This window comes from Euleptes europaea, chromosome 7, assembly GCF_029931775.1.
Source record: "Euleptes europaea isolate rEulEur1 chromosome 7, rEulEur1.hap1, whole genome shotgun sequence".
Classification (NCBI taxonomy): Eukaryota; Metazoa; Chordata; class Lepidosauria; order Squamata; family Sphaerodactylidae; genus Euleptes; species Euleptes europaea.
This window is the reverse complement of record NC_079318.1, coordinates 38,297,256-38,310,859: the sequence shown is the minus strand read 5'-3', so window position 1 is coordinate 38,310,859 and position 13,604 is coordinate 38,297,256. Positions and strand designations below refer to the sequence as shown.

At 44.5% G+C, this 13,604-nt stretch overlaps 1 protein-coding gene across 2 annotated transcripts in view; it reads right to left on the bottom strand.

The window, feature by feature from the left end:
- The window catches only part of ZFAND3 (zinc finger AN1-type containing 3), a 161,816-nt gene that overhangs the window by 104,864 nt on the left and 43,348 nt on the right, over nucleotides 1–13,604 (bottom strand). For both annotated transcript variants that reach the window (XM_056852846.1, XM_056852847.1), the window contains exon 2: nucleotides 5,762–5,802. In XM_056852846.1, coding sequence (XP_056708824.1) covers nucleotides 5,762–5,802 — 41 coding nt within the window. The remainder of the gene's footprint in view (nucleotides 1–5,761; nucleotides 5,803–13,604) is intronic.

Below are 13,604 nucleotides of genomic sequence, written 5' to 3'. Positions count from 1 at the left end.
TGCCTAGCAACCCCCCAAATTGCAGAGACCACACAAGATAGTCTTGCAAGATCTCAGTAGCACACCTATCTTAAAGAAGCAGACATTGCTTCTATGATTTTGGCTTTTTCTAACCCCCAATGTGTGTTCTGCATTCACATTTTTTCTGCAAACCTGGGGCTTCCCCTTGGATTGTAGAAAAATCCCTCCCCCCATCTGCCCCTGGTCCCATTGTGTGAATATTTTGATCTGCCCTCTATGGTCAGTTCAGAACCAGATGAAATGATTGTGGAATAAGTGTCTGTTGGCTAGAATACACTTGAAATTTGTGAAGGCCGGTGTCAAGATGCTGCAGCATACTCCCCCCCCCCCAAATATCCAGCATCCTGAGATGGGAGTAGCTGAGGAAGCCAGCCATTCAGAAGAAGTTTTTACATACTCCAAGTTAAGTAAGGAAAGCACTTGTCACAGCCAAGGAAGTGGCATAGGTATAATGGGTGTTTGTTCTTTCAATCATACTCATTCTTTCTGCTCCACTTTATTTGAAGTGCTTTATAACCCTCATTCTTTTATCTTCACAAGGCCTTTAACACAGACTACTGTTTTTGGCATTTTTCAGAGGAGAACCGATACTAAAGCCACCCAGAGAATAAATACTGTATAGAATAGTGCTGTTTACAGGACTTGTCAGTTTCTTCTGTAAATTATATGATCACAACTCTGCAGGGCTGTAAGAAATCTGATCCAAGAATCCCTACTGTGAATGATTATTACAAATATTTAAACCTCCCACTGTTGCTTTTTAAATCATTACATCTTTGAGGAACATGTGAGCCCTAAGTGGCTTGCACAACACAATGTTGGACTTGGGCCTAGGAAACCAGGGTTCAAAACGCTGCTGAGCCACAGTCTTGTACAAGAAGCTAGCCCTATTTATATATAGGCTGCTTGTCTCCCCAGTGAGGATTCAAACCACCTTACATTGTTCCCTCCTCATCCATTTTGTCCTTGCAACATCCTCCCCATGACTAGGGATGCCAACCTCCAGGTACTAGCTGGCAATCTCCTGCTATTACAACTGATATCCAGCCGACAGAGATCAGTTCACCTGGAAAAAATGGCTGCTTTGGCAATTGGACTCTATGGCATTGAAGTCCCTCCCCTCCCCAAACCCCACCCTCTTCAGGCTCCGCCCCACAAACCTCCCGCCGGTGGTGGAGAGGGACCTGGCAACCCAACCCATGACATATGTAAGCTAAGAGAGTGAGGCCGGCCCAAGGTGACCCAGCAAGCTTCCGTTTCAGAGTGCCAATTCCAACCTGAGTCTCCCAGATCCACATCAACACCAGCCACCACAAGATGACGGCTCCCTACTCTGCTCTCAATCTGTATAATGGGAACACTGACCGCTGGAAGGGCAAAATAAGTATGGAGAACACACATACATACACACTTTAAATTGTCAAAAGTGATAAATAATCCAGTTGTAAGGCAAAGGCTGAAATTACCTGCTGCCATCAGCTAGCGTATTTAAACATTTCACTGCTGGAAAACTGTAGTTTGGGCAACAGTATTATCCCCTCAATTACAAAAGCTTGTAACACAAGACAATGTGTGGGAGGGGCTGTGGCTCAGTGGTAGAGCATTCTGCTTGGCATGTAGAAGGTCCCAGGTTCAATCCCCGGCATCCCCAGCCAAGGGACCAGGCAAGTAGGTGATGTGAAAGACCTTGCCGGAGACCCTGGAGAGCCGCTGCCGGTCTGAGTAGACAATACTGAATTGGAAATTTTTGCAGTGCCCTAAATAGAGTGTGACCCTGATTTAGCAACTTTATTTTGACTTATCAAGTGTGGTTTAAAGGTTATATTCAAGCAAATTCAAAGTTGTACGTGGAAATTATTTTACAGGAATAATAGCTGTAAAAACTGGAAGACAATACAGCATGTACTTCCCTTACACTGAGGAAATTAAAGAGAAAGGTACATTGTTTACTCACCAAGAAGGTATTTTCCGCTCTGAAGTAGAAGGGCATCTTGATCTTTGGGTGTTTCTCGCCCATTGCTAGGGGTAGGCAGGACTAAACTTCCTGTCTCCTGGCAAGGAACACCTCCCCTTCCAGTTATTCTACAGCAAGCTCAAGAGACAGGGAAAGGCACTCACAAACAAGGAGTACAAACAACAATAAACTGAACGATAAATTAGAACCATTCTATATGTATTGCTACAATATTATTAGGCCGATTGAATCCGTAGGCCAGTTTGGTGAGCTTCAGTCCACCCTTGTAAGATGACGTTGCCATCTCCGGGTGGGCAAGATGCCCTTCTACTTCAGAGCGAAAAGGACCTTCTCGGGGAGTAAACAATGTACCTTTCCCGCTCTGAAGGAAGGGCATCTTGATCTTTGGGATCTCCAAAAGCAATAAAATAACGGGTGGGAACTCAGTCCTCAGCCTCTTCCACTACGTGCTGTAAAATATGTCTGCTGAATGCCACTTCGGCGGATGCCATAGTATTGATTCGATAATGTCTAATAAAGGTAGTCACGTTGGACCAAGTAGCCGCTTTACAGATCTCTTCAGTTGAGGCTTGTTTGAAAAGTGCGGCCGACGTGGCTGCACTTCGCAGTGAATGGGCTGTGATCCCATTCGGAACTTGGAGACCACTGGCTAGGTAGGCTTCTCTGATGAATAAGACTGTCAGGACACGAGAAGTCCCTTGTTGGGTGCAGAAATGGAGATAAACAAATTCTGTTCTCCTAATGGATTCAGTTCTAGATATATAAATAGCTCTACGCAGGTCCAAGGTGTGCCAACTCCGCTCTCTGGGAGTAGAAGGGTTAGGACAAAAGGAAGGGAGGTGAAGTTCCTGAGACTGATGAAACCGGGAACCCACTTTGGTGGTGAACGAGGGATCCGTACGTAGCACAACTTTATCTTTGTGAAAGATACGTAAGTCTTTGCAAATAGAGAGGGCACCCTGAAACCCTCCTGGCAGAGGTTATGGCAACTAAAAATAAGGTCTTCATCTTTACTAATCGTAAGGGAACTTCTCTCATAGGTTCAAAGGGACTTTTGGTTAGAGCAGAAAGTACAGTGTTCAGTCTCCAGGTAGGGAAGCAGTGAGTCACCAGAAGGGTAGATTGAGCTACTCCTTTAATAAAAGTTTTAACCTGAGGGTGCGATGACAGAGGAATCCCATCAATATCCGGACAGACTGAGGCAATAGCAGACACTTGCTTTTGTAAGGTTGCTGCTCTAAGGCCCTGCTGTGCACCGTTCTGTCTGTAAAAAGTCCAGTAACTGAGGTAGCTTAGGAGAGATAGGGTTGATCGTCTTCCGGTGACACCACCTGGAGAAGGCTTTCCAGGTGTATTGATATATCCTTGTAGTAGAAGGACGTCTGGCTTTAAGGATGGTCCCAATCACCTCCATGGAAAACCCAAGGGCTAAGAGCCTTGCCCTTTCAACCTCCAAGCAGTCAATTGAAACCATCCAGGATCTGGATGAATCATTGGTCCCTGTTGAAGGAGATCCGAGGATGTCGGAATCTGCCAAGATGCCCTGGTGGAGAGCTCCATGAGTGCCGGAAACCACGGCCGGCATGGCCAATTGGGAGCGATCAGGATGACTTCCGCTCTCTCTGCCCTTATCTTCCTGATGACTTTCGGAAGGATAGGCAGTGGTGGAAAGGCGTATGGGAGACCCAGAGGCCACTGAGTCAGAAGAGCGTCCACTTGCTCTGCTTCCGGATGGTAGAACAGAACAGCCGAGGCTGCTGCTCTTGAACAATGGGGAGTTCTTCGTCTGAAACGAGCTCTCCTTCCTCCTTATCGTCAGCCCCAGAATCCCTATCCACAGGGTAGGTTTCATTTCTCTGTACTTGGCAGGTTTCTCTGCTCTTGGATAATTGGCACCGCTTTCATAGCTGCCTTAGTGGGCCACTGCCTAGAGGGGGCGCTTTGGCTGTAGCCAGGCTCCTCCTGCATGGGTTCAGATATGACTGAGGACCCAGGGGAAGATGTACAACTATATGAAAACCCTTGAGGAAGTGGCTGAGGGAGTCTTTGAGGAGGGTAACCCTGCTGGAAGGGTAGGATAAGAGATTGTCTTTCCATGGAGCCCTCTATCATATTATGTACCTGTTCTAACGTGCGGTTCTTGGGGGATCCCCCTTCCTCAGAAGGGTGGGTTACTTTACTCTCTGTAGGTATCCTGGGCTCCATATCCAAAGGCACAGCAGAGGATCTGGAGGGGACCTTAGAGGTCGAAGCAGAACTCTGCTTAAGATGGCGCTTGCGGCTGCCGCCTTCCCCCCCCCCCTCCATTAGACTTGTTTTTCTTCAGCGATTTTCCAGCCAAAGTAGACGGCGGCGGCAACTTTCCAGTCTCCCTCTCTGATAGTCCACCAGGGTGGCTAATGGCGGGAGCTGATTTTAAGGCCAATTCTTGATCTGCATCAGAAAGGAGCTCGATGTCCTCCGATGCAGCTTCTCCGGCAGCCATTTTGTTTGCCACATCTTTCCCATGGCGTAGCTGTTTCTCCCGCAGCTCAGCTGATGGTCGGCAGAGCTGGGAGCTTAAATTTAAAAAGCAAACGTACCCAAACAAGAGGGAGGGTAGGGAGGGAAAACAATTGGATACTGCAAGGTAAGGAAAAGAATCTATTCTAACCTAATTTCACTAGACCTAGGCAGCAGCTATGGCTGCAACGCTCTCACCCCAGCGAAGGCAGGAGAACTGGAAGGGGAGGTGTTCCTCGCCAGGAGACAGGAAGTTGTTAGTTTAGTCCTGCCTACCCCTAGCAATGGCCGAGAAACACCCAAAGATCAAGATGACCTTCCTTCAGAGCGGGAAAACTCAAAGGCAACAAAAACTGTTGACACGCTAATTTTAGCACACCCAAAGAACTGTGCATGGTATGCAGTGCACCTGCCTGTCCACTCACACGTTTCAACAGAATTTAACTCTCTTCCACAGAGGCACTGGGGAAGCTCTGTTTCACAGTTACTCTCCACAGAATCACTATCATAACCTGTTAGCTCCACATCAGATCAGTAACTACAATATCCTTTCCACCATATGAGAGGAGACAGATATAAGAAATTTAATTGTGGTTTGGATTTGTCCTCCGCAGCCTGTCATAAATTATTAACTTGATTTTTAAAATCTGATACGTATTTGTGACTTTATTCCCCACCCCAACTATTTATAAATCTGTAAAACATGCATGCACACTCTCGCCCATTTCCTACTTGATAATAATCTGAAAAACATTCATTACAACTTTGAAACTCCCAAACTTAACTGAAAGTGGATGAGAAATGGCATCTATTCATTATTATTCATTTTACGAAACAATAAATCTTTAGAAAACAGATCATTTTCCATTGAAAAATAATATTATTCAACTCTAACTAGCACAATAAAAGCCTGCACTATTGAATTTAAAATTATAAGATAACAATTTGAACTCTTTACAGAAGTCTGAAATGTCCTTGAGCTAGACAACTCCTGTGAAAGTAACTTCTGTTAATTTTACCTGAAGACCTGATTAGTGGCACTATAGACAAGGGGCTCTTGCTTTCACACACACAGTTTCAACAAACTTGAGCCAATAAATGGGGCACTGCAGTGAGGAGAATCTGATTTCATGCATGTACATTAAGAAACATACACCCAGACATAAACTCCAAAGGGGATGTTGATTATGGGTCTTGCGTTGTCTAAATCAGGGGGAAATCCCTAAAACAACTTTCTAAGCCAAACTTTTACACTGCACTTACCAGCAAAGCATTTGGAACAGAGGTTCATAGTCTTGCTGGACCTGAGGCAAGGGGGAAAAAAAAGCAGATCTTAAAAATTCTTTGTAGTTATTAATACAGTAGTTTTTAAAGGAGCAGAGCAAGCTGGAAAGGGGAGAAGAAGACAGACAGCAAGGACTCTGGTTAACCATCTGTACCACTTGATTCACAAACTACGCTATGGCGAGCTTATGAAAATGCTATCTCAAACTTCCCTCCTTCAAAGCCAGGAGCAAACAGTCTCTCAAAACAGACCCTGGTTCTCAAAAGCACAGACATACCATGGCAGCCCAGCACATTCAACCTATGTAGAAGCAACTGGTGAGTGAGGATAGGGGGCTTCCACTCTGCCTTTTTGCCCATTAAGAAACTACAAGAGCTAGGCTGAAAGAGATGGTAAGAAGTTAGAAGCATGGGATTTTCATCAGGTGTTAAAGATGTGCTCTACTGAAGAAACATATGTATCCAGGGCATATCCACAAATATGTTAGCAACATCCAATATATAGGACTGATTTCACTTTCACTTACAATGCTTTGCTGCAACAAGATGTGGCACATTAGTGTCTAGTATGACAAACTTAGCATTAAGTACTGCATTTATGTAGAATCTTCACAGGGTGCAGAAGAAAATGTTCTATAAAATTCCAGAGTTTCACACAAATTCCCAATTCATCTGTTAACCAAGACAACACTCTAGCTCATCATAATACTGGTTAATCCACAGGCAAGAACAGCTATGTGGCATTATAGTTTAAACCTTTTGTTCTCCACTTTTCTTTTTTGCTGTCAAGTCACAACTGACTTATGGCAACCCAGTAAGGTTTTCAAGGTAATAGACATTCAGAGGTGGCTTGCCATTGCCTGTCTCTGCCTTGCGACCCTGATATTCCTTGGCAGTCTCCCATCCAAATGCTGACAAGGGCCAACCCTCCTTAGCTTCTGAAATCTGATGAGACTGGGCTAGCCTGGGCTATCCAGGTCAGGGCTGTTCTCCACTAAAATACATATTATTCTTGTACTTTTTTTTTTTTTTTTAAAGAAAGGAGTGGTGATGGAAATATTGGGGGAAATTTAGAGAATGCACATGCTTTTTGGCCTTTATAATGTCTACACAATTTGTATTTTTTCCTTTTATTCTGCATATTGTTGAGTCTGGTCAGACGCTGGTTTACATATTATAGAGCCAAAATGGATGTGCTTGACACAGGAGGGAATGATTCAATTACAACATACACATTTGAGTGAACACAGTCATACTTGAATTTCCCTCTCTCAACACTTTAGAGAATACCTCTTTATAGCTTTATATTTATTCCATTCAAGTAGTATACACACTCCAGGATACCTGTTATGCCAACAATCTGTTCAGCTTATCTACCTTCAGAAAAAAAACCCACAATTAAAACAGGATAAATCAACACCTACATTGCTAGCATGTTGCAATTTGGTGGTCTTTGCTTTGAAGTTCAAGTTATTTTTAAAAGTCTATATGCCAAGCTTGAGCTGCCCTGAGAAGCCATTAAACCCCAGGATGAAAAAGAAAAAGGCAGAGTTCAAATGGTTCATATTTATGGCAGAAAGGCTTTCAATAGCATGCAGGCACTGAGACAGGTTAGTTTCAGTTCCAGGTCTCCATAGTGTTGAATCAAATGTACATGTAGGCAAAGCAAACATGCAACAAAACCATGGCGGGGAAAAACTGGAACAGAAACACAGAACTATAAATCCTGAAAAACGAAGAGTTTGAATGTTATCATTTTAGTCAAAGAATATTTTAGACTTTTATTAGGCTGTAAAAGCCAATAGCTATAGGGGGTGGGGGACAAAATACATGTAAAACACGATAAAATTAATAGACAGGCTCCACTTCCAAATCAAGCTGCAGTGTAGAAGAAAGCTACCGTAATATGTAAGGATTTCTCTTTCTAGACATTTCAGTTTTGAAATAGATACTAAAGAAAAGTACTTTATCTGTATGCTACCATCTAAAATTGATGTACAACACAGACTGAAAACCTGGTGAAAGCTTACTCAGAAATAGATGCATCCTGCACGCAGCATATTAAAACTATATGTAGTGTAATGTAGTGAAAATGGGCTTAAACTGACCAAATTAACAGCTGACCCACAGCATCCATATTGGAGTTGTGACATTTTCATGATGGAAAGTGATAGTATTTATACACTGACTGCATTTCACTGAACCAATCTGTGGAAACGTGTATGATACCCTCAAGAAGTGTGCTTTATTACACACTGACAAGGCCCTACAAAGGCAGGACTAAGATGCTGGTTTGATGTTGGTACCTTTCTGGTAAAAAAACAATCACCATCTCTTACTGTTAATTATAATTATGATAAGACAGTCCCATAGTAGTAGTTTTCAATAAGTACCATATATACTCGTGTATAAGCTGACCTGCGTATAAGCCGAGGTGCCTAATTTCACCCCAAAAATGGGGAAAAATTAGGCACCCGCGTATAAGCCGAGGGTTGGCTTAATCAATGCCCCTGCCCCGGGTCGCCCTCCCACCCGGCCTCCCGGGCCCTCTAGACCCACCCCGACCCCAGCACCACCCCCTCCCGGGCCCTCCAGACCCACCCTGACCCCAGCGCCACCCTAGGGGGGAGGGGGAAGAGCCCCTGAACCCCCTACTCACCGGGAGAGGCAGGAGGACGAGGCCAGCTGATCAGCTGGAGGCGGCGGCGGAGCCCTGCCTGCGCGCAGGAAGGCCCCACTGGCCGCTCCCAGGCCGCAGGGAAGGCGCGCGGGCCGGCGGGGCCCTGTCTGAGCGCAGGAAGGCCCCGCTGGCCGCTTCCAGGCCGCAGGGAAGGCGCGCTGGCCGCTCCCAGGTCGCAGGGAAGGCGCATGGGCCAGTGGTGGCGGCGTGGCGGCGGCGGCAGTAAGTTCCCCCTCCCCACCGTAATGACCCGTGTATAAGCCGAGTTGGGTTTTTTCAGCCCTTTTTTTGGGCTGAAAAACTCAGCTTATACGCAAGTATATACGGTAACTATCTCACTGAACACATGAAGACCTTTAAATTTATGGAAGTCCTGTTTAATTGCAATTTTCTTGGAAAGGACAGAACTTAAGACATATAACTTCTGGCAGTGTCCATTCAGAGGATTCAAAACATTCTCCCATGCTGGGGGATAGGAGGATCATCTGAAAATCCTGGTAAACTCTTCACAGGAAATGTTATTGTACAAAGGTGAATTGTGAGATGTTTGAACGGAACGGAAACAGAACCCCAGTCTATGGACATTTGTCTTCCCCTTGGGCCATGCAGCAATGTTACAACTGGTCAGGTTTCCTTCACATGAAGCTCAAACAATTACGTCCTAATGTAACAATGAAATTTCAAAAATATTCTTAGTATCAAGCTGCCTCTAAGACATTTGTATGGAAAGTTAATCTCACTGCTGGCATAAAGAGGGTAAAGCCAATAGCTATCCTCAACAAAATCCCTGAATGCAGTTAAGCCTGTGTTACCAAACTAGCAAAGCTTTGATTTTTTCAAATCATTTTTTTAAATTGAACTTTTATGCCAGTTCTCTTAGACAAAAGGTAAAAGGTAAAGGTCCCCTGTGCAAGCACCAGGTCATTCCTGACCCATGGGGTGATGTCACATCCCAACGTTTACTAGGCAGACTTTGTTTACGGGGTGGTTTGCCAGTGCCTTCCCCTGTTATCTTCCCTTTACCCCCAGCAAGCTGGGTAATCATTTTACCAACCTCGGAAGGATGGAAGGCTGAGTCAACCTTGAGCCGGCTACCTGAAACCGACTTCCATCAGGATCGAACTCAGGTCGTGAGCAAAGCTTGGACTGCAGTACTGCAGCATACCACTCTGCGCCACAGGGCTCTCTCTTAGACAAGCACACCATAAAATTGCACTGATGATTTGTTAACAATTTAAAACACTGGTTCTTGTAGGCTATCCGGGTTGTGTGACCGTGGTCTTGGTATTTTCTTTCCTGACGTTTCGCCAGCAGCTGTGGCAGGCATCTTCAGAGAAGTAACACTTAAGGAACTTAAGGTGGCTTACCATAAATAGGGATGAAATATAGTAAAATATATAAAATATATAAAACCACTAATTTAAAATAATTTAAAACTGTCAGTAGGCAGAAAAACTAACAATAATCAAATGCTGTCATGATTAAAAAGAAACTGCTTTGAGTCCCCACTGTGACAAAAAGCAGGGTATAAATGAATGAATAATAAATATGGCTGATGATAGGAGGGAAGGCAAAAGGTAGATTGGAAGGAAGAGTAGTAAGCAGGGAAACGTAAAGATATGTGGGCTGCCAGAAAAAGGAAAAGAAGAAATAGCTTGGAGGGGGGGTTATACAGAGAAAGGTGAAGTGCCCCCTGCAAGCCCTTGTGGGTTCCCAACAGTGCAGCTGGGTCTGGTATCCAGCAGTGTGCTACTCAGACATAGTTTTCCTAGAGAAAGGCTACCAGGTGAGGGAAAGAGGGAAAGCTGAAGACTGGGGCAGGGGGAGAATAAAGGTAGGTTTGGCTGTTGGATGGGAAGATCAGAGCGAAGCAGGAAAAGGGGAGATGCTATGGGGGCTTTCAGGGAAGCGAATAAGAAATAGTGTGTGTGGGGGGGAAGGAGATGCCCCCTGCAAGTCCTTGCAGTTACCCCACTCGTATATGTATATTTATGTATATTTACGATACATGATCCTCAGGCATGCATTAAATATGACCTTTATGCCCAACGGCTGTCAAGAAACTCCTTAATCTTCTGTTTGATTCTTATTTGCTATGTGTGACTTTAAGAGTAAGAGAGAAATGTAGGGTCTGGGTTTTTATCTTCAGTGAGAGGTTATACCTCTCCTTGGCTTGTTGTGAGAAGTCACTGTAAGTGGGGGGAAAGGACTGTTTAAAACACCCAAAGCCCTATTTTGCCTCCAAGATTTGCAGTTTACCCCCAGGGGGACATACAGCTAAGAACCGCTAACCTAGAGCCAACCAACCACAATGCATTCAGAAAAACTATTAGCAGCAAACTCAACTTTAATAGCAAGAAAGAACCTTAAGGGAATGGACAAGTTCCTTCTAATGTGTAAGCCATTTCAATAATGCCATGGGTAGAACTTCACTTGCATTACTATCTTCAAGTCATTTCCAACTTAAGGTTTCAAACCAGCAACCAATGCAAAACAAAAGCAGTCTAATCGTATAATACAGTGCTAAAGAAACTGACTGTTCATTGCCTAACCTTTTCAGGAAGGCTGGGAAGTCCTTGCAAGGAACAAGTCACTGTACAGTATGGAATGAAACAGACGAGTCAAAGTTTTCTACTAAGTGATTAATGAGCTGGCAAACTGATTTAACACAATGCACTAACAGCTAAGATTAGAACAAACAATGAATGATATATAACCGTGTTGGCGAACCTATGGCACGCGTGCTGCAGCCGGCACACCGAGCCCTCTCTGCGCGCGGACCCGTCACGTCTGCCTAGGGCTGTGCCATGTTGCCGTGGTGAGGGAGCTGAGGGCGGTGTTTCTTCTCCCCAAACCCATGCTTTCCAAGCCTGCGCTGGCGCCCTCCCTTTCCTTGCACCCGGGGCAAGCTGAGCTGAGCTGAGCTCTCTCTCAGCTGAGCTGTTTGTTGGGGCGCCCCGCCTGTCTTCAGTTTGGACCGGGAGGCTGTGGCCCAGCACCTTGCCACGCCCCCCCCTCTCAGCTGAGCTGTGGGGCAGCTCAGCTGTTTGTCAGGGCCCCCGCCCATCTTCAGTTTGTCTGGGGCCCCGCCCGTCTAAAAAGCATTTAGAAAATTCTACAACATTTGCAGACAATCCTACAAGCCAACAGGAAATCTACAAGGAATTTTCTAGCATTGTAGGAGCTGCAAAGGTGAATTTTAGTAACAGATTTTTACAGTTCCGTAAGATGGAGACAACCCTGTTTTCTTACTTCTTCAGATAAAGCCAAATTTGAAGAACTTGATCTTTCCTGCCTACACTGGTTAGATTTAGAAAATCTGGAAATAGAGCTTTCTTGAAATTCTATTAGCTCCATCTGGAAAAATAAATTCTATGACCTGCGTGAAACACTTGGGAAGATAGAAGGGATGCCAAAGGACAGCACAGTTAGTTCTGAAAATGAAATCCTTAAAGTGTGGAATTCTCTGCCAAATAATTTTTAGTCAATGAAAGCACTTGGGATTGCTTTCCTTACTTTGTTTGTATCATCTTATGCTTGTGAGCAGCTGTTTTCAGCTTTGAATTATATCAAATCTGACACCAGAAACAGGCTAACAGATGACCTGAGTGCTGCATGTGTTGCTCTCAAACTTACAAAGTATGAGCCAAGGGTAGACAAATTATCAGCATGCACACAACAGCAAAAATCACATTAATTGATAAAAAAAGTTGACAATGTCCTCAAAGATGTCACAAAAATGGTGAATTACATCATGGCTCGTGCTCTGAATTGTCAACAGTTTCAAGCACTTCTTGAGGAGGTTCAGGCACAGTATAATTGTTTACTTATGTACAATAATGTCCGGTGGCTGAGCAGAGGACGAGTCCTGGAGAGATGCATGCCAAATGCAAACTTTTACCTTTCAATAAAAAGTTGTTTGTATCATTGAAAGCTCTGTTATTGTGTTTTTCTTTTAATGCAAAATATGTGAATGTAGGAGTTGTTTTTTCTAAACTAAAACCTCAGTTTTCAGGTTAAATTGCCGTATTGGCACTTGGCGATAAATAAGTGGGTTTTGGGTTGCAGTTTGGGCACTCGGTCTCTAAAAGGTTCGCCATCAATTATATATAATGAAGAACATAAGGCATCTCATGTGGCAATATATATAGGGAGAAAACACATCATAAAATCTATTCAAGGGTTAATCCAAGGAAGGAACAGAGCAGCTGCTCTCCTTAGTAAAGTAATGCTCAGGAGAACACTGGTGAGCCTGCACTTCACCACCAGTGAGAATAGGCAATTATTGACTAATCAGTTTATTGTTATTTAAGATGTGCTGTCTCCTCAGAGGCTTCCTGGCCACCGCGGAGGCAAAAAGAGCATAAAAGGGGGGCTATGCCACCATTGAACAAAGTGAGGCTATGCCACCAAAAAAGGTGGCGCAGCCCCGCTGCTCAGGGAGGCATTCCTGGGGCAAAAGGGCTGTGGAAGCTGCCCAAAGGAAGCTCCACCCCCGGGAACGCCCCCAACGCCGACACGGGCTTCCCTTCCAAGAAAGGCTTGCTGCCATGGCTGCTCTGGCGGCAGGGGCTGGTGGCGCCTGGACGCCAGCGGATTTGCCCTTGCACTAGCGTAGGTGCCACCTTATTCCGTGATAAGGTGGAACCTTTGCTGGAGTTTCACGCTGGCTCCAAAGGAGCTTTACCCCTTTCAGGAATGGGCTCTTAGGAAATTAAACCTTTTTAAGAAGCTGCTCTACTCTATCAAAAGCTTTCTGATCACCAGATGAAAGGGTACCCTGGATACTTACCATGAGGGTCCTTTCTCCCTCTGAGGAAAGGTCATCTTGTTGGGTGATTCACGCCGCTTGCCGGGGAAGGCAGGAAGTCGCTTTGCAAAAGCTTTCTGATCATTAGATGAAAAGTACAGCTGCTCATTTGTGGATTTACAAAACTATGTATTTTTAAAATGTAATTCTATCTGATATGTTATTTCAGCTTAAACCCTGATTACTTTAAAGTATTTATGTAGCTATCACACAGTTTAATCTATTTGCTAATATAGAAGTGAAAATTTCAGCATTTTTGGTTCATCGGTGTAATGGGTCTGTAGCATTACACTTCTGAAATTTTGGAAAAATTATTCTGGCTGTTTTTCAAG